General features: G+C 36.8%; 1 protein-coding gene across 4 annotated transcripts in view; it reads left to right on the top strand.

Annotated features, from left to right (window-relative positions):
- Positions 1 to 27,470, top strand: part of agap1 (ArfGAP with GTPase domain, ankyrin repeat and PH domain 1) — a 241,979-nt gene that overhangs the window by 168,429 nt on the left and 46,080 nt on the right. For all 4 annotated transcript variants that reach the window (XM_077199206.1, XM_077199205.1, XM_077199203.1 and 1 more), the window contains 3 exons: positions 4,321 to 4,425; positions 7,236 to 7,401; positions 10,720 to 10,881. In XM_077199206.1, the coding sequence (XP_077055321.1) occupies positions 4,321 to 4,425; positions 7,236 to 7,401; positions 10,720 to 10,881 (433 nt within the window). The remainder of the gene's footprint in view (positions 1 to 4,320; positions 4,426 to 7,235; positions 7,402 to 10,719; positions 10,882 to 27,470) is intronic.

Here is a 27,470-nt window from a genome sequence, read left to right on the forward strand (position 1 = left end):
TTCTCAACAAATGTTTAAAAATGTCACCTGGTGTAAACAGTAATAAAGGTAGAAAGTATTTAATTATTTTATTTTTATTTATTTTTTACAAATTTCACGAGTTACTCTTAAATGTCGTTTTGTTTTCGGAGATGTACCATATGAGGCTTGACACAATTACAAGGGTCTTCAAGGGTCCTTTATATCCCTGAACGCTAGTTGCACTACATGACTTTTCAAATATTATTTATTGTATTTTTAAGTCGTAATTTCATTTTTTCAGCTTTAAAGCAAAATATAACCTGTTTGGGAATCACTGTGCTAGAGAACATGGGTAATTCTATAGTAATGAGTATTTAATGAAGTATTCCCATTTCTAGCCTGATTCAGGTGTGTTTGTCAGCGAGAGAGAGAATGTGCCTGTCGTTAAATGATAAATGTCTTTTGGAGGGGTGTGTCCTCTCACTGCCTGCACTGGCCAGATCAGATGGCCGCAGCGATTATAAGACCTCCAGCTTTCATGCCGTGTCACTCATGTGGCCCTACTTCCCTTGCACACACGCGTACACATTCAGTCACAGTGACAGGGCCGGAGGCGAGCCAGTGTTGGGATGACACACTTAATTTAGCGCCCTTCTCTCTGGAGCGCCCAAGAACAATAAGGCCAGTGTGGGCAAACACCCAAGCCTTTTGTTAAGCGGCTGTCCGAAGCGGACTCATAGGAGACGGATCCTGTCCACCATACTGACTCTGTCCACACCCATGCCACAGTCTGCATTCATCTCCCAGTTAACCTCTCCTTTTGTTATCAAAGAATGGGAGAATTGAGAAGAGCTGAAAGAAGAGGATAACACACTGATAAGAGCACATCGGCTTCTTTTAATGGAAGAGTGCACAGATTAGAGGCTTTTGTTTGTTCGTGAAGTTTATTTGTAATGGACGCTCGCCCTGTTCCGGTTGTTTTCCATCCAGGAAAAGAATGGGAATTTACATTTTCTGACTTTGTATTGTCTTATGTTGGCTTGACAAAGACAACTTACTGATGTACTATTTAAGCTTCTTTTTTTGAAGATCTACACTTATCTATGTATCTATCTTTCTGTCTGTCTAATTCCATCCACCCATCCATCCGTATTTTGTCACTGAAAATATCCGACCAAATTCATTTTCTGATCTTCAGTTTGATGAATAGATCTTTAAGTCTATACTGTTTTAAGTTAATGCGTGAAGAAAACTTCTCTACACATTATTTGTAGATTTTTATTATTAAGTTGTTCTCCTCTAGAGAGATATATTTTTTCTTAAACTGTTGTCTTCATTATTTAATGTATGTTAGAATAAATTTGTCATGAAGTTTATTTTTATTATAGCCACCATTTAATTGTTTATATTGTAACAACGGATTTGAGTAGACAGTTGCTGCAGTTGCTGGCTTGTAGTGAGTAGGAAATGCCTGTGTGAGATTAATTTTTTTGGCCCCGTTTTGCAACATTACAAGACCTTTCAGGTTGTCAACCAGGGGAGGGGTAAAATAGGGGCAAGCAGGGTGTCACCGGCCCAAGCCTTAAATAATGAACAATTACTCCAATCAGAGAAGCGACATGGTGTTCAATTAGCCTCTCCTGCTGAATGATCGCTTGTCACCTTCCCGATGGATGTGCAAAATTAATATACCTAGATCCAAACCAGGCTGAGGTAGAAGACATAACAGCTACCTGCTCAACACACCATGCCTGGAGAGACCACACACATACACCGTCTTTAAAAGATCATCTCAATCGGTCCCTTTCTTTCTTGCTCTCCCTCTTTTGCCCCCTTTCATTCTTGCTCTTTTTTTCCCCCCAGAGACACACACACACACACCTCAGTCTTAGTTAATGAAGTAATGGATATTCACCCTATGTGACAGATGGGCCGCTAGCGGCAGCACCCTTGTTATAACTCGTCAACTTGTGTTTACTACTCAGCAGGAGAGCCTGTTTTTATTTTACCCAGGAAGCGCTCTTCTCTTGTCTTGAACACTGGGTTTAGGGTGTACACAGATGTGGACTGACCTAAGGGAACATCCTCCCACATGTATAGCTCCATCACCTGGGGCCCGACCGACCTCAGAACAGACCTCATTACCTTAAATCCAGATGATCTTACAACAAATGTATACGTTTCACCCAAGGCCAGGCTGATCTCAGAACAGTTCCACAACAAAAAATGTAAAATAAAAATTCTATGCACTGCTGCTTTACCACATTAGGATTTTTATGAATGCTTAAACATCTTTATAATGCCTTAAGCTGATTTTTTGTTTTTGATTTAGGCTTCTATTTAGGAATAATGTATAATGTACATAGGCTAAAATAGGTTACAGCTCAGTTTGACATCATTATGAATTATTGTGAATTGATTGTTCAGACACTTAAAAAAAAGTTTTATTTTATTACCAAAACTTGTCATACACTGATAACTACCCTACTGATAATTACTGAAAAGTGTGCAAACAAGTCTAAATAACAATATATACCATATAGTATATAGAAATGAGAAAAAAACAATGTGTGTAAATGTGTGTTGACCAGTATGTATATTCTAGTTTTATATAATTTGAAACTCCATTATGTTTAGTTAATGTAAACCTGCTTTCAGATGGTGATACACAAATATGGACATGTCCACATTCAGGCATTTCATACTATGGGCTTAAACAGCTCACCCTTTTACAGCAGATGTAGTTCACAAACAACTGACAATCATGACCTAAATATGATTTTCATTTACAATAATACATCCTACAATTCAGCATTAGTAACTTACTTTTCACGCAATCAGTTCACGCACACTCAAGCTTCGAGGATTTTCCATTCTTCGCTCATTTTGAGTCAGGCTTATGAATTCAGGGAACTGTTACCTGGAGACTCGCTCTGAGTGGATCATTTGAAACAGTGAGTTGAATCAAGAACAGATGCAATCGGATCGTCCAATCCACGAATTAATTCTTCAGTACGATTTGTGAACCGATTTCTAAAAAAAAATCAGCTCATTATTAACTAGTAAAAAGTACGACATTATGCTTTAGAATGTAGTGAAGTAAAAGTTTCCCAAAATAAAAAGTGAAATAAAAATAGTGTATTTTTTTTATTTATTTTTTTTTTTATTTGATCCTTAGGGCCTTGGTTCAACCTGTCAGTTTTTGATTGGATGGGGTCAGATCTGAATGCAAGTTTGCAGTTGATTGTAAAAAAAAGGGAGGGGCAATGTCAACGACTTTTTAATTCAAAATTACAAGGTAAAGAAAAAACGTATGCAAAGATGAATAACCAATAAGATCAACAACATTCATTTAGGGATTTTTTTAAATAAATAATTAACATTTTTAAAATAAAAAATCGAAATAATATTTTTATTAAAGATTATTTTTTTAAATTATTTCATTCTCTGCTAAAAAGTAAAAAAAATCAATCAAAATACTCAATGTATTTTGAAGATTGACAAAGTGAAGTTTATTATTTACAGGTTTTCGGTTTCAGAAACGAAATTTGTCAAATACACTTTACTGACAGTCCTCTCAGTAAATCCTGTTTTTTTCTTTTTTCCTCCAGACTGTTTGGATACCAATTACCACATAATTAGGCCAGTTTAACAGTGTGTGACAGTTAGGGTTTGTGGCATTTTTGTCATTTTTTTTTTAATGAAAATTCAGGCTGTGGAGTGACTGAAAGAAAACAACAAGAAGTGAAATAGGCAGAGAGTGACAGAAACTTGTCGGCTCTGATGTCGCACGCTCCGTGGCAGGCAGAGCAAGAAATCTATTATTATCCGTCCTGTCTGCACGTTAATGTTTAACAAGTCCAGCGAAGTGACACGCCGCCTCTGCAGCGTAATTGCTAATCAACGGACAGTTTTATTCCCTTCTTGCCTAATGAATTTGGCTGAAATGAGGTGTGGGCGTCCGGACCCTTAAACGGGCAGTCAGCCGCCACTGATGTGCGTAGGAGAGGAAGGTTAGTGCTAGTGTCATAGTGCTAATGTGCTCGCTAACACTCCAAGGGGAATGAAGCTCACGGTGCACTTTTTTTTTTTCTCGCTCTCTCTCGCTCTCCTCAAAGTGTGCATATAAACTGTCTGTCCACTTGAGTACAATATAACAGAGTGTGTGATTTTTATGTGTCAGTGGGAGATTTTTTTATGAACCACAGACAGTTTTAGCCCTCTATTTCAACTTATAAACTATTTTTCAGACAAACCTGTTTTATTGTATGAAAGAAATGAATAAATGAATACTTGAAGTGTTTATTTTCGGTAATGAAGGTTTAACTGTGCTGCTCTTTTTTTTTTTTTGTCTCTCAGGGCATGCTGTTGAAAAGAAGTGGCAAGTCACTGAACAAAGAGTGGAAGAAGAAATATGTCACGCTTTGTGACAACGGAGTCCTCACGTATCATCCCAGTTTGCATGTGAGTGCCCACACACACACATGCACACAAACACGCACGCACGCACGCACGCACGCACGCGTGGGGCCTGTACACGTGTATTGTATCTGCCTTTCTCCTCATCCTATTGGTCCTGCCCTATTAATATTGTTCTCTGTTCGCCCATCACTGCTACATCCTGTTTTTTAATGTGCTTTTCACTGACGTTTAACAGATTATCGTGTCTGCTTCAGTAAGCATAGTGTCTGATGACACGGTCTTGTCCTTAATTACTGCCTCATCTGTTTGCACACGGCTGATGCTGTTGATGTGTAATATAACGCTGTAATGGCTCGTCATAATCACCAGCTTTGACGACCTGTTTGCCCACACAACAAAGGAAATGGCCGTCTTTTATTGGTTGTTTTCCTCTCTGGGTTTTTTTTTGGACTGCAATCAGACCTTATTGTTAGCACTAACCGATCCCTGAGTAATTCTACAAATCACAGATGCAAATGAAAAAAAAACTGTATAGAATGGATGGATGAAGACATGGATAGCATATAGTCATAGGTCAGTTCTTGTATAATTTAAGATAGAAAGACTTGTGTGAGCTGTTGCATATTATAGAATTATTATCCTTGGGCAGCTAAAGGATTGTGTTTCAGGACCCAGGGTTAACATTGAAATGATCCAAGTGGCAACCTGACACAGCATCAAAATTGTTTATTGTACAAAAGTAAACACAAATGTCCTTAAAATGTTTTCGGAAACTTTGAAATACATTTTCATGGTTTCATGCTCCCTGCAGCTGTTTTTTTGTTTGTTTTTTTTGTCATCTACTGAATTTAAAAAAACTTTAACTGGTCATTTTAGATGCTTTCCATCAATTTGAGAGGGAAAAAATATGCATCTGGACAAAGTAATAAAATAACGTGTCAGGTCTAATACTTTAGCAGATTGCAAGAGCACAGTGTCTGTTCTTTCTCACATTATGAAAGCTCATATATGAAGGCGAAACATGTAAGACTTTCATTTATCTTTGGAGCACAAGTAAAAAATATTTTTAATCTTCTCGCATGATTTTTTTCCCATCCAAACCACTCAATTCATATGACTTGCATTTACGATGCTTCATGTCCTTTTTGAACCTTGAATATGTTGAATGGATGCTAAATGATGACAATTTAAATTTTTGGGTAAAGTAACATTTTTATGTAAACTAGGTTTGTTCATTGTTGGAGGATGAGACAAAAAATTGTTTTGATATGGATATTTAAAGGTTGATGAACCTTTTTACTTTAATATCCTAACTTTGCACAAGTATGGTTGATTACATTTTTTTTCTGTTATTCGAACCCTTTCAAACAGACTTGTGTCTCCTGAGTTAAATACCCTCCTGACACACTGATACAGATTTTATTCTTTTTTTTGCCATCTTATTCCCCTTCTTTATTTCCAATTATCTCAGATACTGAGCCCATGTATTTTAGATGAGTACAAAGGGGCCACACTTTTAAATTTAAAAAAAGGAAAAGAAAATAGTTTGTCAAATTCACTGAACATAATTTAAACTCGCATGCATTAATTCCCTAATTAACAACCTCATCAGGGTGAATTAGAGGAAGTGTGCGTCATCATATACCGTCCCCCTCCTCCTTTTGACTGTGAACAGGTTCCTCTCATCAGCAGGTGTCTGCTACACAGCCATCAATTAGAGTGTTTGCGGAGGCTAATAGGATGAAACTCAATCAGGGCTCTTAATTGCTCAACTATGTGAAAAAGAAATCACATTAATGCAGCTGATTAAGTGGATGGCAATAGATGCAACCTAATTAGTGAGGGGAAAAATATCCCAAATAGCTCATCCATGTTCACATCCATTATAACCACAACTCTTTTTTTTTTTTTTTGGCACATAACTATTGTGCGTTGATTAAACTTGCACTGTTTTGTTAAACATTACGCGATAATGCTTTAGAGCAGTACGGTTTGATAGATTCATCTATGCAGAGCATCAATTTTAAATGCACATCTGCCCCTGAAGTGCCCAGATGATGGTCTTTTCACCAACCGTTAACATTTGAGCACTCCAACTCCCAAACGAAATCCCTCAAGTGGTTTGCCCGTCCTTTATTTTAAATTGAGAGTTACATATGGACCAGTCCCCGGAGTGTATGTCCTACATGAAACACAATAACATACGTTCTTCAATAGAGCAGCTACGTGGAGTGTTTGGCCTTAATGAGCAGGGGCAAGGCTTTGAGAGGGAGCGTGTACCACCCGGAACTGCCATACATCAGCTGAGTGCCAATCAAATAAAACAAAGACCTGAAGACTCTCTGTGTATGTGTGCTGTACCGAGCAATTTACAGCAAGAGCATAACATGTCCATCCCTCACTAGAGGCCAACAAAAGGGCAATTCAAAGCCAAGAGCTCTCAACACGGTTTAACAAGCCACAGGAGAGCCCTTCAGGAGTGGCGGGCCAACAGCTTGCGGCTGGTAATTGCATCCCTATTAGCATTGAGTAACTTTCATCATCAACGCAAGCAAAGCCACGCGCAAATCCAGACAACGCAGTTAGAATCCAAACACATGCTGCGATGGCATGCTGTGATCTGCGGAAAAGGAAAACGAAGATTTTACATGTGCTCTGAAAAGCATTAGCTGATTTTCTGCATACAAAAGTGCATTTCTTCACCATGAATTTCAATTATGTTGATATTGATTTCTTCACCTCCAGAGGGTGGGAAGGATTAACTGTGTGCTGACAAAATAAATTTAGTTGACACTTTTCATCCAAAGTGTCCAATGCTGTTGGAGTAATCTTTTTGTCATTTTTACCTATAGGATTATATGCAGAATGTTCATGGGAAGGAGATCGACCTGCTTCGGACTACAGTGAAGGTTCCAGGGAAGAGGCCCCCCAGGGCCATCTCCACATGTGCGGCCCCCAGTCCCAAAACCAATGGGTTGACCAAGGACATGAGCAACCTGCAGCTTGGACAGGCACCAGGTAACGTGATCATTTTTTTGTTTTGATTTGATTTGCTTTTTGTTTGGCTTTTTGTTTTATTTTGCTTTTCGCTTTGCTTTGTTTTATGATATATATATGTGTGTGTAGATGGATGGATGGATGGATTGATGGATGGATGGATGGATAGATAAAATAAAATGAGATAATATACATTTTTTCCTATATAACATAAAATATATATTGGCCATCCTTCCAGATAATATGAGCATGCTTGATTTGTTATATATATATATATATATATATATATATATATATATATATATATATATATATATATATATATATATATATATATATATATATATATATATATATATATATATATATGATAAAATAGATAACCATTTTTATTTAATAGAATACAATGTATACTGGCCATTCTTCCAGGGTGTTTTTCTGCCTATGGTCTGAGCAGCGACCCTACATATGGTAATGAATGGATGTATAATAAAATATATAAAACTGAGTACATATTCATAACAATTATTTATAATACATATGAAAAATAATATAAAACATTTCCTTACATTGTAAGGAATGTAAGGAAACACTTGTTTTCCTAGAAAACACATGTATTAATGTGTCTTAATGTCATTATAATGGGCCTCAGAAGTGCACAGTCTTCATTAGTAGAGAATTAAACAATTAAGTTATTGTTTAGTAATTCGTATACACACTCATTGGATCAACAATCCTTAAGCCCCCCAAGGAGTGTTAAAGACCCTACTCGGGCACACACACACACAGCACCAGAAGGACCAAACTAATAGCATGAATATTCAGTGACCCATAATACATGTACTAATTATTGTCATGAATATTAATGCAATCAGCTCGTTCTCCAGTCAGGCAAGTCCGAAATGAACACTAATGAGAGGGAGAGAGAGAGAGAATGAGGGAAGGAGGGAGGCTGTGGTAGAGGAGAAAAGAGAGATATTTCACCGTGTTAAGGCAGTGAAAGCTTTTGTAAGTCAAGTATTTGACTGTAGGGCTGGATCACATGCACCTCTTATTCCTTTGGTCTTAACATCTCTTTTTGTGAAAGCTCCCATTATCCACCGAATCCATTATAGCATATCTTCACACACTGCTGTTCTTGCACTGTGTATGTGCGTAAACCCTGCTCTGCCCTCATACATGCATAGTGTTTATTTTTTTCTTCCAGATGGCCACGGATGTAAAAATGTAGTTTATCAGGCCTCTCCTGAAGTACGCTCAGATTTTGCCATTTACCCAAAGGTGCTGCCGTCTGATTTATCCGCTACAATGGAGATTAAATTGAGTCATGACATTTCATTCAGTTGAGTTTGCAACGGGTTCATTGGAGGCCTGTGGGTACACCTTTCTCCAACAACATATTAAAAAACAGAAAAATAAATATTTACTGACCCCTTTTTTTTTTTTACTAAATCAAGTGTTTTGTGTGCACTGACTGTAGCTAGGGCCAATAACAAGTGGTATCATGACATCAGCGTTATTTACATTTTGTCCGCTGCTATTGGACAAACTGTTAAAGGGTTAGTTCACTCAAATATGAGAATTATGTCATTAATTACTCACCATTGTGTCGTTCCAAACACATAAGACTTTCGCTCATCTTCGGAATGCAAATCTTTTTGATGAAATCTGAGAGCTTTTTGTCCCTCCATAGACAGCCTACGCAACTGCAGCTCAAGCATGTGGCGTAACCAATGAGGTTCGTTCTCGTGTCTCGCAGCACTTTTGAGCTTCCGCAAGAGGTTTGTTTCAACGTGTCATTTAGGTTCGGTTGAGCTTTTGTTTGTTCACTGATCAATGTTTATAGGTAAGTAAAAGCCTACATTAAATCTGTGCATCATAAAAAGCGATCGAGTCTCTTCAGAAAATTTGGACTAAACCACTCAATTCATATAGTTTTCTGATCTCTTTATTGACTTTTTGGTGCTTCAAAGTTGCAGTTGCGTAGGCTGACTATGGAGGGACAAAAAGCTCTCAGATTTAATCAAAAAGATCTTCATTTTGCATTCCTAAGATCAACGAAAGTCTTGCGGGTTTGGAATGACATGAGGGTGAGTAATTAATGACAGAATTTTAATTTTTAGGTGAACTGACCATTTAAATTTTCAGAGTTGAATTTCATCTGTTGGTAAGCCCAGCAGTCTTATGGTTGATTGTGTTTGAGTCAGTATTTGCACGTCATATAATATCTTTCTCACATTTGTTTGTGCTTAGTTGTGCTGTAATCTTATTAGTGCGATTAGATATGACTTGCTATGATGTCCACTTTAATTTCCATGCGGGTCAGACAAACCTCTCCCACCGTTTGATGACTCACGGTGGTGATAATTAACCTTTAAGTAATCTTATGTCTGATCTGATGTCACTATTTATGTTCCTTGACGAGAACAAATAAAGAAGTTTCGAGCATGTGTGTTAGTTATGCTTATTATTATTGTCCAAATCTATTATGAAGGCAACAGCTAATTAGGGATGCCTCTATATTACACCTCTGGTCGATTTCAGTAAGAGAATCTTTATTCTCTTGATGTGGATGGTATTAAAATTACATACTGTTTTGTTTAAATAATGAAAAAATAAAATGCTATAAAATAAATCAATTTAAATGCTTCAAGTGAATTTAATCATCACAACGATACTGTGTATGATATAAAAAATAGATTTGCTAAATATTACATTTAACGGGGGATAATTTGCTCATATCACATTTACTCATGTCATCTCAAACCAAGACTTTCGTCCATCTTTTGGACACAAATGAAGACATTTTAAAAGTAATCCAAACAAATTGAGCTGTTTAATCCAAGTCTTCTCAACAAAACTTTTATATGATTAACATATTTAATTTAGGCTTTTATTCACATATAAACATCAATTTTAATTTTGTTGGATGAAACTATCTCTAGAATTATTCATTTTTTAAGATGAACTTTGAGTGATAAATGATGGCAAAGGTAATTTAAAAGTAAAATTACCATACACAATTAAATGTCCGATATCGACCGATACTGCTAAATTAAAATTAAACAAAAAATCCAATATCGGCTGATATAACCAATCTCGTGCTTAATTGTACATTGTACTTACTATTATTGTACTTATTGTACACAATTTTTTTTATTAACTGGAGTTTACAAAAGAATGAAATCAATACACTATAACATGAACAAAAACTAAATGGCATTACAGATAATTTTCGATCAAATTTTGAAACAAGATGAGTAACTACTCTGTAAGGGTATATACTCATTGAGTATATTATAACAATGGTGTATTAATGATCATACATCTCTCTCACAGGATCTGTGACCAGTAGTTCTTCAGCGTCTCAGATGGCGAGTGGCATCAGTCTGGTGTCGTTTAACAGTCGGCCAGACGGGATGCATCAGCGCTCATATTCTGTATCCAGTGCCGACCAATGGAGTGATGCCACAGTCATCGCCAACTCAGGAATCAGCACGGGTAAGTGTTGGACATGTGATGCCGCCTCAACCTGCTGAGGGGGAGGGGGGCTTTTGGGTTGTGTATTTGTATACATATTGTTTCCTTGAAGGTTTTTCTTCAGAACAGAGAACAGAACCTTAAACAGTGATTTGTTATCGTATAGTTGTAAACGCACACATACACCCACACCACCTTTCATTGATCCTTGCGTCAAGCTCTAATGCTGCTTTAACTGTTTATCAAAGTAATGGCCACTCAGGAGAAGCACATTACCAAAGGCCCATCTGTCGACGGCGAGTCGCTAGCAGAAGAGAAATGTTTGGAGCATGATGTTTATCAGGCTGTCACCTTTCTGTTGTCATATATATTTTCATACTTCGCTATTTTTATGAAATCTCTCCTGTCTGCAAAGCCACAGGGGCAAATGGGAACACACAGATGGAAGTCACTGTTGGACTGACAGCTGTCAGACACCATGTGTATATGTGTGCTGATGAACTGCAATGACATGGTGTGACTTGTTTTAGGCTTGTCGTTTGACCCTTGTCTGTAGTTGCCTCTGTTTATCCCTGATGACGATTAAAGCTGTGAAAAGCTTAAACGGGCTGCGCAGCAGGATACTACACGCACACAGCTGAGCCACAGACCCCACACATGACGTCAACAACAGAACTTGTAGTATGGTACTTTGAAATACATCAGTCGTGTACACGCACACACACACAACCAGTTTAAAGTTTTGGATCGTTAAGATTTTTTTTGTTTTTAAAAAGTCTTTTCTGCTCAGCAAGGCTGAATTTATTTGATTAAAAAAACAGTTATATTGTTAAATATCATGACAATTTAAACAGCATCATTACTCCAGTCTTCAGTGTCACATGATTCAGAAATCATTCTAATATGTGGATTTAATGTTAAAAAAAACCTTTCATTATTATTATTATTATTATTAATGTTGAAAACAGTTGTGTACAATTGTTTTTCAGGATTCTTTGAAGAGTAGAAAGTTCGAAAGAACAGCATTTATTTGAAATAGAATCTTTTGTAACATTATACATGTTTTTGCTGTAACTTTTGATCAATTTAATTCATCCTTGATGAATAAAAGTGTTAATTTTTTTTTAAATTCTTTCCCCCAAAAAATTAAATAAAAAATTCGTTCTGACCCCAAACTTTTGAGCTGTTATGTTTAATGTTATAAAAGCTTTCTATTTCAGATAAATTCTGTTCTTTTGAACTTTCTTTTCATCAAAGAATCCTGAAATAAAAACTGTTTTCAACATTGAAATTATGAGAAATGTTTCTTGAGCATCAAATCATCATATTAGAATGATTTCTGAAGACTGGAGAAATGATGCTGAAAATTCAGTTTTGATCACAGGAATAAATTACACTTCACTATATATTCACATAGAAAACAGCTTTTTTAAATTGTAATATTTCACAATATTACTTTTTTTTTTTTAAATCAAATAAATGTAGCCTGAGTGAGCAGAAGAGACTTATTTTAAAAACATTACAAATCGTACCAATCCAAAAATTGTGTCTGGTAGTGTGTGTATATATATATATATATATATATATATATATATATATATATATATATATATATATATATATATATATATATATATAATGGCTGTCAAAAAATTAGCGTGATTAAAATTATGTGAAATTAACGCACCCGCCCCAGACCTACGTTGGTCATCTTACATTTTATATAGTTGATTGGTGATGAACATGAAGCAGGGCAACAGCTCACTGCATGATGGAGCCTATAGAATGCAGTTAAAATGTCCCTAAAATTCAAGATTATGGGGCAAGAATGCCCCAGTATAAGTTTTTGTCTCATATTTATATCATAAGTTAAGCAAAATCACACACGTGCTGTTTTTCTTCCAAAAAGCAATGTGACATTGATTTACAACAGTTCAATAAATAAGTTAATATTGTGGTATCTTTTAAACATAATATTATCTGTTTTAGCTACATTTTGTTTGATTTTCAAGTCGAACACACCTGGTGTTTCGTTTCTGAATGGATTTGCATATTGAGCCAATCAATCGGGTGAACCAATGATGCAATGGCCTATTCATAAAGAGAACCATTTACTTAATTCATTCGATTCGTTCAAACGGCTGATTCATTCAGGAATTAATTACTCAATTATTTACTCTTTTAGACATTTGCTGCCACTTTTTTTGTTTAGTTTTTTTGCATATCTGAACTTTGACTAATTTCTGACCTACTGCATATAACATTTTCTTGATGATAAAATAATCTAAAGTAAGCAATTCAGAACTAGAACTGTGTATTGGCAACAAAGGCAAAAACACGATACGTATCCCAATGCCACAATAAAATATATCACGATACGGGTCTACACTAAATTTTACCTTAGCAGAATTTAGCATAATAGCTGTTTATTAAACAATGCATACTGTAAGGCAATTGCTAACTAATTGCTAACACAAATTAACACACTCTCTACATTTAAGAAAATTTATTCAAAAATTAGTAGCATTCTAAACTAATTCTCTTACTTCATTGTAGCTCACGCACTCACATTCAGACAGTCACTCTCATAGAAACATTCAGCAACACAGAAACTTAATGCTGCCCTGCTATTTTTTATTAATAAGATAGCTTCACCACTGAAGAGCTACATTATCTTTCTCAGCAAAGGAGAAGGTAACTTCACTGTTTTTGAATCAATTAAACTCACTGCTTCACTGTTAATAGAGAAACGCAGCACAGACTGAGGTCATTCATACAAGCACAATCTTTCTCTCTCTCTCAGGCCCGTAAATGAACACAGACTTGATGCATCAAACTTTTTTCTGTGAATAGAATATCAAACTGAAGATCGCTAAACTGCCAGCTTACCGGTGTTTTCAGAAATGTAATTTACGTGAGCAGGCAGACCATATTTACTTCCAAATAGTAATTAATCCACACAGAACAGAATTCAAATCCATATTGTAGTAACTGTTTAAAAGTATGGATTCAGTCAGACTTGGTAAGTAGAAAGTACTGTTTGTATACCTGTCACTATGTGTGGAATAATTGTGAAAAAATGTGATTTATAGTGCATTGTCAACATTTTCAGAGTTCAGCATGCTGCTTGCAGCAAAAATATGTTTAACGGCGAAACACTTCATCTCAATAGCTCTGGGAGAAAGCCTATTGCTACTGTGCCTTTAAGAGTTCAATGCAAATTCCCTTTTCACATGTGAAATGAGAAAGAGCACTCACACTATAAAAGCCTTTTTGCCAAGGCTGTTTTACATTTGTGAACAGTATTCAAAATACAGTCTGTACTGAAATGTGGGGGGAAAAAGAAAATTCCTCATTCTGAAAAGTCTATTTTCACATAGTGATCCCTAAATCCCTAGTTTTCAAAAGAACAAAAATGACTATATAAATATCCACAATAGTATTAACAAAATTAAATGGAGCATTTTTACAGTATTGCAAGCAAGCAAGAAAAAAATACAAATGTTAGCATACCGTACATTAATAAATAAGCCTTTCTTTCACATTACTAAAAGCATATCTATAAGCCCTCTCTGTGCGTATCACCATGTGTATCAGTGACTTAGCAGTGGAGTTAGTGATTATCACTGCTTCAGTGATATTCAGGAGGGTTGTTCGGGCTCTGTTGTGAGGTTGTGTAAGTGCTCGTATCCTTCCCCCCAGGACTCTCTTAAAAATAACCTTTCTGCTGGCTTAATGATGTGTCTGTCCACGGCCTGACTGGATCAGATCTGATGGCTGGATGACGGTAGTGCCGGACGCTGACTGCTTGTCACCTCTTGCCCCCAGGAGCTGGCGGGAATGAGATCTTGTCTTTCTCCTGAAAGAAATGGAGAGAGATGAGTGGTAGCTAAGTAATTAACTGACGTTCCTTGCACTGCACTGAGAGGGAGACACTGTTGACTAACCTTTAACCTTTTGTTTAGTCTCTTGTTTTTGTTTAGCCTGGAAGCTCAATTATTAATTTAGTTTCTTAACTATTATTATTTCCTGATAGTTTTAGATTATTCTGATATTTTGTTATTGTCCACACATCAAACAGAATATTAAACAAAGATATTTTCATATAGTCCATTTCTGGTGGTCTATAAGCTTGATATTAATTTCCCACAATGTAGTTCTTGGCACTAAACAGACTTAAAGTATAAATTTAAGATCATAAAAAGCCTTAAACAGGGCTGTACATAGACTTTATTTGCACCTATCTCTGGTGCTACAGAGGTTGAAAGTTTTGTAGCGCAAGACTCACAGGCCACACAATTGTAGTACTGGTACATACAAAACGTCTGTTACCGTCTCTGGAAACAACCACAAGTTGCGCAGTTAAGTTTCCTGTCATCATCTAACACGCTCGATTAGCTACGGGAAATGGCATATAGAGGAAAGTGCATCAGAATTATGGAAGTGTTACCTTAAAATTATAAAGAGCACCAGGTTTGTTGTGCTTGTTTTTAGGGCTGCATTTGGGCAAAATATTATTTTTTATATATTAATGACTAATAATCATCATCATAATAATACAATATAATTAATACAATATAATAAATCACAATAATTACAATATAATATATATATATATGTATATATATATTTATTATTAGTATTATTAGTATTATTATTTTTATTTTATTTTTTATTATTAGTATTAGTATTTTTTTTAAAGGAGTAAAGCAATATACAGTGAAACCATTAATGTTACATTTTCCCTCCTTCTAATTTTAACTATAATAACCCCCCTCACCCCCAAGACATCCCTAGGCAGCTTAAATACAACATAATAACATAGCGTCTGGTTACAAAGTCAAAATATAACCATTATGCCACTACACCTTTTCAAGGCATGTACCCATGCATACCAACCAAAACAAAAGTAATGATGATAAAAGTATCACTATTACAGTATAAATGCATACACAAAAGAGAGGGAAGAAAATAATTATAATAAATATAATTTTGCCATTCTGTGAGACAAACTACACTGAGGTCAAAGCAGCAAATACAACGACACAACAAGAAGTAAAGAGAGAGATACATGGAAAATAGGTCAACTGGTAATTCTTCCAGATTTTTAAAATTTCAAAATAGGTTCCCACTTCTAATAAAATCTGTCCACAGAACCCTTTAATGTAAATTTTATCTTTTCTAATTTTAAAAAGAACATCACATCTTCTAGCCAAACTGTTGCAGATGGAGGGGTAGGGGATTTCTAACTTAACAAGATTCTTCTGCGGGCCAATAAAGAAGTATATGCAATGATGTCCCTCTGGGTTGCAGTTAAGGTAATTGTTATAGTGTCACTGGGAGATCCAAAAAATAGTTATTGAGGAACAAGGCCGCAATGTCACCCCAAGAGCCTCACTGATAGTTTTAAAAAACAATTCCCAGTAACTATTTAGAGAGGAGCAAGACCAGAATGTATGTGTCAGACTGGCTGGAGAGAAAGAGCATCTATCACAGGCTGCATCTAACCCAGGATATATTCTCGCTAACCATTCCTTGCTCAAGTGTACCCTGTGAAGCACTTTAAATTGTATGAGCCCTAACCTAAGACAGGATGATGATGAGTGGACCCTTTTACATGCCTCCCTCCAAAAAGCCTCAGACAACATTATGCCCAGTTCACCTTCCCATTTGGATTTATTTTTATCCAGATTGTACCCTTTCAAAGACATGAGCTGGGAATATAATATGGAAATCAATCCTTTATTATTAAAATTGAGAGTAAGACTATCTCAGGGTGAGGTAGGAGGAAAATCAGGGAAAGGTGGAAATTTGTTCTTAACAAAATTACGAATCTGAAGGTATCTAAAAAAATGGCTTTGTGGGAGATCAAACAGTCTGCAGAGGTTCTCGAAACTGTTAAATAAACCCTCAGTATATAAATCTTTGATGCATATTAGACCGGAAGTTACCCACTGTCTAAATGATGAGTCTGTTGTAGAGGGAGGGAATAAATGATTTTTGTAAATAGGACCCAAAACTGATGCTGATGTAAATTTATAGTGACAGCGAAACTGATTAAAGATCCTAAGAGTAGAAAGTACTACAGGGTTGGATGTGAATCGAGAAGCTTTCAAAGAATACACTAAAGCAGGGAGAGAGGAAGCGTGACACGTTTCTGCTTCAATTAAACACCAATTTGTTTCTTGGCAATGAAGCCAAAATAATATTTTCTGAATATTTGCTGCCCAGTAATAATGAGTGGAACTTGGGAGGCCTAAACCACCTGCATCACGGGTCCCCTGAAGAATATGTTTGTTAACTCTGGGGGATCTTATTTTCCCAAATGAAAGGGGATATAGTGTGATTAATTGAACGGAAAAAGGATTTGGGGGAAGAAAAAAAACCGGTAGGGACTGAAACAAATAAAGGAGCTTGGGAAGAATTGTCATTTTCACTGAATTTATACATCCAGCTAAAGTAAGGGGAAGACTACGCCACCTTTCTAACTCAGCCTTTACTTCTTTGAACAGAGCTTTATAATTGGCTTCAAACAAAGAAGAAAAGGAGCGCATCATGTGAATTCCAAGATATTTAAAGCCATTTGGAGAAAAACGAAAGGGTAATGATTCTTGTTGAATTTGTAATGCCAAATCATTCATGGGGAAACATTCACTTTTTTGGAAATTTAATTTGTATCCCGAAAAGGTACCAAACCGACCTAGTAATGATAGAATTAAAGGACAACTAGATATGGGGTCACTAATGTAAAGCAAAAGGTCATCGGTGTATTAAGACACACGATGTTCAATACCCCCCCGGGTGTGGAGAAGTATCAGAAAGATACATTATGTTAGCGAGTCTACGAATATTAGAGAAAGATGGGCGACCTTTTATAAATCCTGTTTGATCGTCTGAGATTATCCAAAGGAGGACAAGTTCTAAACGAAATGCCAATACTTTAGCTAAAATTTTAATGTCGGTGTTTAAAAGAGATATAGGACGATACGATTCACACTGGGTAGAGTCTTTATCTTTTTTATGGAGGAGTGTAATAGATGCTTGAGAAAAGGTTGGAGGTAGGGAACCTAAAAGTCATAAATTGAATCGGGTCTTGTCCTTCCAACTTTTCGGGGATGCCCACAACTCTTATATTAGATCTCCGAGAGCAATGTTCGAGGTCGTGCAGCTTTTCCTTCAGTGATACGTTCTCCCTCAGTAACGCATCCATTGAAGCCTCGACATTTACCAGCCTATCACTGTAGTCATTTAGGCCATCTTCAACCTCGCAAAGTTGTACGTCATGAGCTTCGTAATATGATTTAACTTGTTCCAATGTCGCGTTCACAGGTGACAGTGCACCAGCCAGTTCTGTTTTTAAAAGAAAGTGAACTACTTGCGTCATATCAGAAAGCAGCACTGACCGAAGCCTTTCGAGATCTTTGGGTAAAGCCGTTAAGCCCTCAGGGGATGGCGCCATATCGTCTGTCTTGCTTGAAGCTTCACTGTCTTTGTCGGCAGTTTTATTCCGAAGTTGCTTTCTACTTGTCATTTTTGCTCCACCGTTATTTCAAGTAATATCAGGTGCCAGATAGTCGATTGTAGTGAATAAATATTTTAAAAAATGACTAAATGAACGAAAGAGGTCGGGAGCTACACTCACGTGCGTCTTCTCACGTCATCCTTAAACCGGAAGTCCAATATAATCTTTTTTTTAATAAAATATTATTATATCTTATAATCTTATTTTATAAATATTACAATAGGGATATTTATGATTTTAATATAAGTATTTATAAATCATTAGAAAGGTCTATGGATTTGCATGCTTCAAGCTTCTTTAGAGAGAAGTCTTTCTTTTTCTTATTGAAAGTTGGTTGAAGCGATTGCATGTGAATTCATTCTACCTGGCAGCGTCTCTCTACTAATAGTGAAGCTGTGGGGTTTTAGTTACTGAGAAATATATGGTAGAACTTTTATTGATAAATCAACGGAACAGTGTTGACAATACATTTCTGCGATCCTTTGTTTCTGTGTGTACGTGATCGGCACGTGATGTGCGAGCGCATTAGCTTAACTTGCGTGTACAATAAGCCGTTAAAAATGTGCATTCACCCGATCGATTTTGAGCATCCAGATGGTATAATCAAGCATATCATGTGAAGCACTATCGGAATATGCATTTATTTGTCATATTAACTGTTAGAAACAGAGCGTAAATGTGAACTTCAAAGATTTCTTATTCTGTTGCGCCCCTCTATAGGCCATGATCAGCGACTAGTCGACATCAAAATTAAAGCATCGTGGCAACCCCTAGTACACACATGAAATGTACACTAATGTCTGTTTCTTTAATACCTGAACCCGGAGGGCGCCCTCATGCAGAAAGTCCACAAGTGAGACTCGTCTTTCCATTCATTAGAGCCGTCGCTCTGCTGTTATTGTGAAGCCTACTATAGTAACTGCAAAACAATTTTTATGTATGTCATGTTTTTTAAGCGCAAATCTGTGTTCGTGGTGATCATCCCTGTATGCCTGTCTCTCAGACATAAAAATCTTTTGTCAAATTGGACCGATAGTGAAACTAAAGTGCTTCTCCTCATCCAGGTCGATAAAGAAGACAGTACAGCTTTTTATGGTCATTTTTGATGATTGACATCACAGTTTACTTTCGTACTGTGGAAATGGTATCTTACCTGTAAAAAGACGGAACTCTTGTGTGAACAGCACATTTGTGCAGTTTCAGGAAAAGTAGTTCTGGTAATTTTACTATAATGTAGTGGGATTACATCTCGCAATTTCAGATTTGCGAGATATAAATTCAGAATTGCGTTACATAAAGTCGCAATTGTGTGTTATAAAGTCACAATTGCAAGATATAGGCTAAACTATAAAAATAAATTCGCAATTGACTTTTTTTCTTGCAATTGCGAGTTTATATCTCGCAGTTCTGACATATTTTCTCATAATTGTGTGATATAAACGTGCAATTGCGAGTTATAAAGTCCAATTCTAAGGAAAAAAAGACTGACTTTTTCCCTCATAATTGCGACTTTATAACATGCAATTGCAACTTTAAATCATAAAATTCTGACTTTATAAAACAATTGCGACTTTATATCACACAATTTTGACTTTATAACACACAATTCTGACATAAAAAGTCAGAATTGTGAGATGTAAACTCACAATTGTGAGAAAAAAAAGAAAAAATATTATTTTATTTTTTATTCTGTGGCGGAATCAAGCTTCCATACAAACGTTCAAACTCAATGCTTTTCTAAAAAGCACAACTATGTTGTATTCAGGGGTTACCAGGGTAACTGCTATATTTTTGCTGTTCCATAAGTGCCACCTACTGTCAGAGAGTGAAGCTGCATTTTTTTTTTATTTGGCTGGTAGATCGAAGAGAAGCTAATGTGCATTCAAAAAATCTGAAAAAGTTCAGATTTCATCCCTATGGAGAAACAATATGTTTCTGCATAGGGATGCATTTTTTTTTATTTGGCTGGTAGATCAAAGAGAAGCTAATGTGCATTCAAAAAATCTGAAAAATTTCAGATTTCATCCCTATGGAGAAACAATATGTTTCTGCATAGGGATGCATTTTTTTTTATTTGGCTGGTAGATCAAAGAGAAGCTAATGTGCATTCAAAAAATCTGAAAAATAAGGGTAAGATAATTTTACAAAATAAATATTGTCTTTGTCAAAACCGGTTTCATTTGAACTGTAATGTTTAAATCGTCATTTTATGGTTTCTATGTTACCATAGACATTGCTCTACCCCACCCATATGGTATTAGTTTTATTTGTGCAGGTCTTAAAAAGGTCTTACAAAGCCTTACATTTTTGCAGATGCATGCAGACACTTGTCCCTGTGCTTTTTATGCAAAATATACTGAACCAAGCTGTTTTGACCTGAGATCATTTAGATATACAGATGGCTTTAAAGTGTAATTGTAAGAGAGGGTCAGAGTTGAAAAGAGTTGGCACTCGGCTGTGTGCTGTCTGAATGAGTTGGACCACATCAGAGCAGACTCGTTCTGACTGGACATGGCTGCCATTTGAGAAACTCAGCCTCAGTAATGAGCTCTTTTATTCCAGAGGAAACAAAGCCAAGTCCGTTTAAAGGAGATAAGATCCCCCTCCAGTGATCGTTCTCTCTGTCTTTTTGTCCCACTCCACGTTGTCTTGAGGGCATGGGAAAGGCAGTGACATCCCTGTCTCTCTACCTGGAGCATCCTTTGCCCCAAGCAGACAGTTGTGCACAAAAATACCCCTGTCCCTCCCTCCGTGGCTATTCCTGAGCCTCCCGCTCTCTCGCTTCAGCAGCAGAAGTAATGAGTGTCTCTTTGATTACATCTGCTGTGTTTAGGTGCTCTGGGGTACATGCTTTTGGTCCAACTTGCCTTAAGATAAATGCCTGGCTGTCCTGATGTCACGTCACCCAACTTGTTGAGTTATGTACCCGTGTTTTTTTTCTCCATAGGGATGTTCCTTCTCTTATCTGTTCCCTTTGACTGCCCTAAATGTTTTCTTGTTCTCTCTCACTCATTGCATCATACTCCTGGTCTACCCCTTCACTTTTTTGTTGTTTTGTTCTTTAGGGCTCTTTTGACTTGGCCCAGTAAGCAACCATGTAGAAACCACCAAGATTGAGCTAGTAATCGCCTAGCAACAACCAAGAAAATGGATCCTAAACTTCCTAAAAATGTTTTGTTGCCTTCACATTGTTTTGAAAAACGTAGATATAAGATTTTCAGCAGGTTTAACTACCGTATAATAGTTTGAGGTTGGTAAGATTTTAAAAAATGTATTGAAGTCACTTCTGCTCACCAAGGATGCATTTATTTGATTAAGAATACAGTTAAACAATACAGTTCAATTCTAATTATTTTCTATAATTGCAAAGCTTGGAATTTCAGCATCATTACCCCAGTCTTCAGTGTCACATGATCATTCAGAAATCATTCAAATATGCTGATTTGGTGCTGAAGAAAAATGTCTTATATAATGTCTTAAATAATTGTGCTGCTTTAATATTTTATATTTGTTTGAGATTCTTTGAAGGACATGTATTTGAAATGTTTACACTTCACTTGTCTTTGCTGTCTCTTTTGATCAAATGATTGCATCATTCCTGAATACAAATCGTAAAAAATAATAATAATAATAATTGAGTGATAGTGTATATTACATGAATAAAACCAAGTGAAAAGGCCCTTTCACACTGAGCCTGACACAATAAAGCGAAGCTAATAGGTGGTGCTGACCGATAAGGCATTTTCCTTGTATATGTGTCTTGAGGTTTTTCCATTTGGCTTTAACCTCGCCTGCTGTACAGCATGCATCAATACATTAAGGCTACGTTCACACTGCAGGCTGAAACGACCCAATTCCGATTTTTTTTGCCCCTATGCGACCTGTATCTGATCTTTTCATGACAGTCTGAACGACACAGATCTGATCTTTTCAAATGCGACGCAGGCCACTTGGGTATGTGGTCCAAATCCGATATGCATCCGATCTTTTGAAATGCGACTTCAATCTGAATGGCCAGGTCACATGTATCCGACCCGCACGTCATTGATATGCGACAAACGTCATAATTCTGCGTTGAAGTAGGCGGGAATCAGAAGATAAACAACAACTATGGTGTACGATGCTGAGACCAGTCAATGGAAGGGAAGCGAGGTTTCTGATTTAATTAATATTTGGGGGGACAGCTCTATTCAGGCCATGTTTAGCTACTTCCGCAAACAACAAGTGACGTCGTTGACCGTTGAGTACTCTTCTGCGCATGCGGGTCACTTCTGGGTCATTTCACGTTCACACAGAAGATCACAAAAGGTCGCATTTAATTGGAAATGTGAACGGCCTTGCAAAAAATTCGGATTTTATCAAAAAATCGGAATTGAGCATTAAGCCCCTGCAGTGTGAACGAGGCCTAAGATAAATAAATGATGGTCCTACACCAGAACACAAACTATCTATAATGCTTTCGAAAAAATGTTTTTTTACCAAATACATCATAAAATCGCAGATGAGTAACAAATGTCAAGCTACACTTCACAATTTGAGATTTTTACTATGTTTTTGCTCAAAACCCACTTTAAACCATCATCAAGTGCTTGTAATAACTAACGCTTGCTATCTAAAGTTCTTTTTGACCCTATAATGGACAGACCTGTATTAGTTGTAGTTTTTTATGATGGACTGAACGTTACGCTAAAACTGTTTACCATTTCTCATGTAAACATTTATGGTTATAAAAATAGCCTGAACCACATGAAAAACACAAACGGAATACAGGTCCTTCTCAAAAAATTAGCATATTATGATAAAGTTCATTATTTTCCATAATGTAATAATAAAAATTAAACTTTCATATATTTTAGATTCATTGCACACCAACTGAAATAATTCAGGTCTTTTATTGTTTTAATACTGATGATTTTGGCATACAGCTCATGAAAACCCAAAATTCCTGTCTCAAAAAATTAGCATATCATGAAAAGGGTCTCTAAACGAGCTATTAACCTAATCATCTGAATCAACTAATTAACTCTAAACACTTTTTAAGGCTTTTAAAAACTCCCAGCCTGTTTCATTACTCAAAACCGCAATCATGGGTAAGACTGCCGACCTGACTGCTGTCCAGAAGGCCATCATTGGCACCCTCAAGCAAGAGGGTAAGACACAGAAAGACATTTCTGAACAAATAGGCTGTTCCCAGAGTGCTGTATCAAGGCACCTCAGTGGGAAGTCTGTGGGAAGGAAAAAGTGTGGCAAAAAACGCTGCACAACGAGAAGAGGTGACCGGACCCTGAGGAAGATTGTGGAGAAGGACCGATTCCAGACCTTGGGGGACCTGCGGAAGCAGAAGACAGAGTCTGGAGTAGAAACATCCAGAGCCACCGTGCACAGGCGTGTGCAGGAAATGGGCTACAGGTGCCGCATTCCCCAGGTCAAGCCACTTTTGAACCAGAAACAGCGGCAGAAGCGCCTGACCTGGGCTACAGAGAAGCAGCACTGGACTGTTGCTCAGTTTTGCATGTCATTCGAAAATCAAGGTGCCAGAGTCTGGAGGAAGACTGGGGAGAAGGAAATGCCAAAATGCCTGAAGTCCAGTGTCAAGTACCCACAGTCAGTGATGGTCTGGGGTGCCATGTCAGCTGCTGGTGTTGGTCCACTGTGTTTTATCAAGGGCAGGGTCAATGCAGCTAGCTATCAGGAGATTTTGGAGCACTTCATGCTTCCATCTACTGAAAAGCTTTATGGAGATGAAGATTTCATTTTTCAGCACGACCTGGCACCTGCTCACAGTGCCAAAACCACTGGTAAATGGTTTACTGACCATGGTATTACTGTGCTCAATTGGCCTGCCAACTCTCCTGACCTGAACCCCATAGAGAATCTGTGGGATATTGTGAAGAGAAAGTTGAGAGACGCAAGACCCAACACTCTGGATGAGCTTAAGGCCGCTATCGAAGCATCCTGGGCCTCCATAACACCTCAGCAGTGCCACAGGCTGATTGCCTCCATGCCACGCCGCATTGAAGCAGTCATTTCTGCAAAAGGATTCCCGACCAAGTATTGACTATTGAGTGCATAACTGAACATAATTATTTGAACGTTGACTTTTTTTTTTGTATTAAAAACACTTCTTTTATTGGTCGGATGAAATATGCTAATTTTTTGAGATAGGAATTTTGGGTTTTCATGAGCTGTATGCCAAAATCATCAGTATTAAAACAATAAAAGACCTGAAATATTTCAGTTGGTGTGCAATGAATCTAAAATATATGAAAGTTTAATTTTTATCATTACATTATGGAAAATAATGAACTATCACAATATGCTAATTTTTTGAGAAGGACCTGTATATATCTTGGAAATCATGCTTTGTACGCTGTTTCAAGCTCATCATATCGCATAATTCAGGGGAATATTAATAGAAATTATATACTGTATAAAGAACATGTGATAATGAATCTGTTCTCAGACACCAGCGATAACAAGAACTCAACATCCATGCTCTTCTCTCTTGAACCCTTTTCTTGTGTTTACACTGGTTTTCAAAACAGCACATTTTATCCCTTAAAACTCATCTATGATCACCAAAATGACACATTTAAATGTTGTTTCCGTGGAAAAAAAACTCTTAAAATAGCTTGAATGTAACTATACACCCTTGCCTCATTTAGTATACTCGGTTCTATGCATATGCAAATTAACCCCACCTCAACTCACTCACACCAGCTCAGAGATCCACCAGTTGACGTGATTGGTTACAAGGTAGTTTGTGATGTCAGAAACACCAGCAATTTCAAACTGTGTTTTTGAGACTGTCTTTGGTTTCACTGTAGTTTTAGGGAGAAAATACTCTGCAATGGTGTTAAATTATGAATTTGCACATGGTTTGTCTTAAAGCATATTAAAAACACCACATATACATATAAACAACATTTAAAAGCTTTATTTTCACCACAGGGGGTTTAAACTCAAATCTAATCGAAAAGCCGGTTTCATATAGGGTGACGGAGAAAAAAAATCTAGCTTTGACACACTGCAATTGAATGAGCCTGGTGTGAATAGCTCCATAGGGATCTATTTTGTCGATACAAGACATCGCGTCGTACATTTGCATCGTGCTCAGTGCGAAAGGCCCTAAACGTTGAAAAAAAATTACAAATAAAGGAATTTTTTTAATACATGCGAGTGTATGAAATTTAATCAAATTATTTTCAAAAATGTTTTTAAATATATTTGAGGTAAAAAAAAATTATAAACTAGTGTTTTTTCTTTATGATGTTAGAGACATTTTTACCCCCACCTCAAAAAAAAAATCTAAATGGATTCAAAAAATTTAAAACACACTTATCATAGATGAGGTGTTTTGATATCTCTGCATAAATAATAATAAAAAATGAGTTTCATGTCATTGATCCTAAAAAAAACTATCGCAATGACCTGGCAGCCACCCAGGTTTACTTACTAGTTTGTTGTTCTACATAATAGATGACAGACATTTAGGAATTATTCCATGATAATGTATGTGGTGTTGTGGTGTGTTGCCTCTTCACTCCTCTAAAATGACAAAATCTAGAAGCAAACTGTCTGTTACACCAGACATTATACCAGTAATTATACCAGACTAATAAATGACCTTTGAGAAAGCACTGAGCTTGAAAAGAAAAGGATGGAGAATATGAGGAAGAGGAAAAAGGTGTATTTGACGTTGAAGTGTTTGAAGAGAGAGAGAGAGAGAGAGAGAGAGAGGGCTGGACAAAAGGGGCTGTTAAAACGAGGTGGTTAATTGTTCACTTTGGGATGGCATCTTGTCAGCAGAGATAAGTTGTCACGTTTTCCACTTGAGCTGAGACTAAACGATTGTAAAATAAGTTACGGCCGTCCTTGGGGCTGTGTGCTGATGCACGGCGCTGGGAGCATGCTCAGTGCCAGCCTGAACACCCCCCTCCCCACATCAGCGCTTTCACTCGGCCTGAAATTGATGTGAACGGAATGTTATTTTATTCTGCCGCTAGTCACAGCTGTCAGTGCCGCTTATGAAAAGTGAAGCAGACCCTCTGATAGCCTGAGCTGGAGGATCAGCCAAACGCCAGTCAGAACTGGCCTCTCACGAACACGGGTGCTCGATCATTTAAACCAGTGTAGACATCATGGAATGTTCTACACTCTAAAAACGGTCTGTGAAAATAGGGCCCAATGTACAGTTAATTTGAAGGAATTTTTTGTATTGATTTTACACCGGTGCTTTTTCTTTATTTTGAATGATGTTTTAGGTTTAACCCTCTGCGGTCTTAGGTGGGGTTTTTGGACCCTGGATGTGTTTTGACAATTGTGCTTGTTTCAGTTACTTGTAACATTTTCTTGGCTATAGTCTGATTTGTAAACTTGAACAGAATTGTTTTATATAAATGACTATAGAATAAGAAATATAAATATCTCCAAGTTTTTCTATAGATTTTTCTTACGTCTGTACTGTACATGTGAGGCAGAGTTACATTCTGAATAAATTGAGAATCAGGATTTTTTGTTTCAAATAGAGATCACGATTCTGAATAGATATCTAAACAAAATAAAAGGTAATTTACTAGAGGTTCTGACAAATGTTTTTTTGCTGCAGTCTATTTCAAATATTTCATTTGAATTATTTAAATAAAATCTGTTTAAATGAATGATTCAAGGACTCACTCAAACACTTTAATATTCTCTGGATAAATCAGCGTTTTTGAATGAATCTGTTGAATGAATGATTCAATGACAAATGCATTTTTTTTCACCACCTGGTGTAACAAATTTACTCTGTTTTGATCACTACTTTAGACATCATTGTTTATCCCAGTAATCTGTGATGATTTGTGTTATTGTAACAGAAATTTTGATACTGTGTGGTTTAAAAAATGTTTCAAACCATGAGAACTGCTCTATGGGTCAGCGGCAGTGCCAACGCAGATGTAAATGTTCTGCTGTTATTGTACTTGTCAAAGGTTTAATAGACAACTGGATCATTGTCATTTAGGGATAAGATCCCATAGGTGTTTGAATGGAGATCGTGCGGCACTAGTGTGTGATAAAATAGGGCTGAACATCAGTCTCTCTCTCT

The sequence above is a fragment of the Siphateles boraxobius genome, unplaced genomic scaffold (assembly GCF_051911475.1).
Source record: "Siphateles boraxobius isolate OS27281-9 unplaced genomic scaffold, OSU_SipBor_1 41, whole genome shotgun sequence".
Classification (NCBI taxonomy): Eukaryota; Metazoa; Chordata; class Actinopteri; order Cypriniformes; family Leuciscidae; genus Siphateles; species Siphateles boraxobius.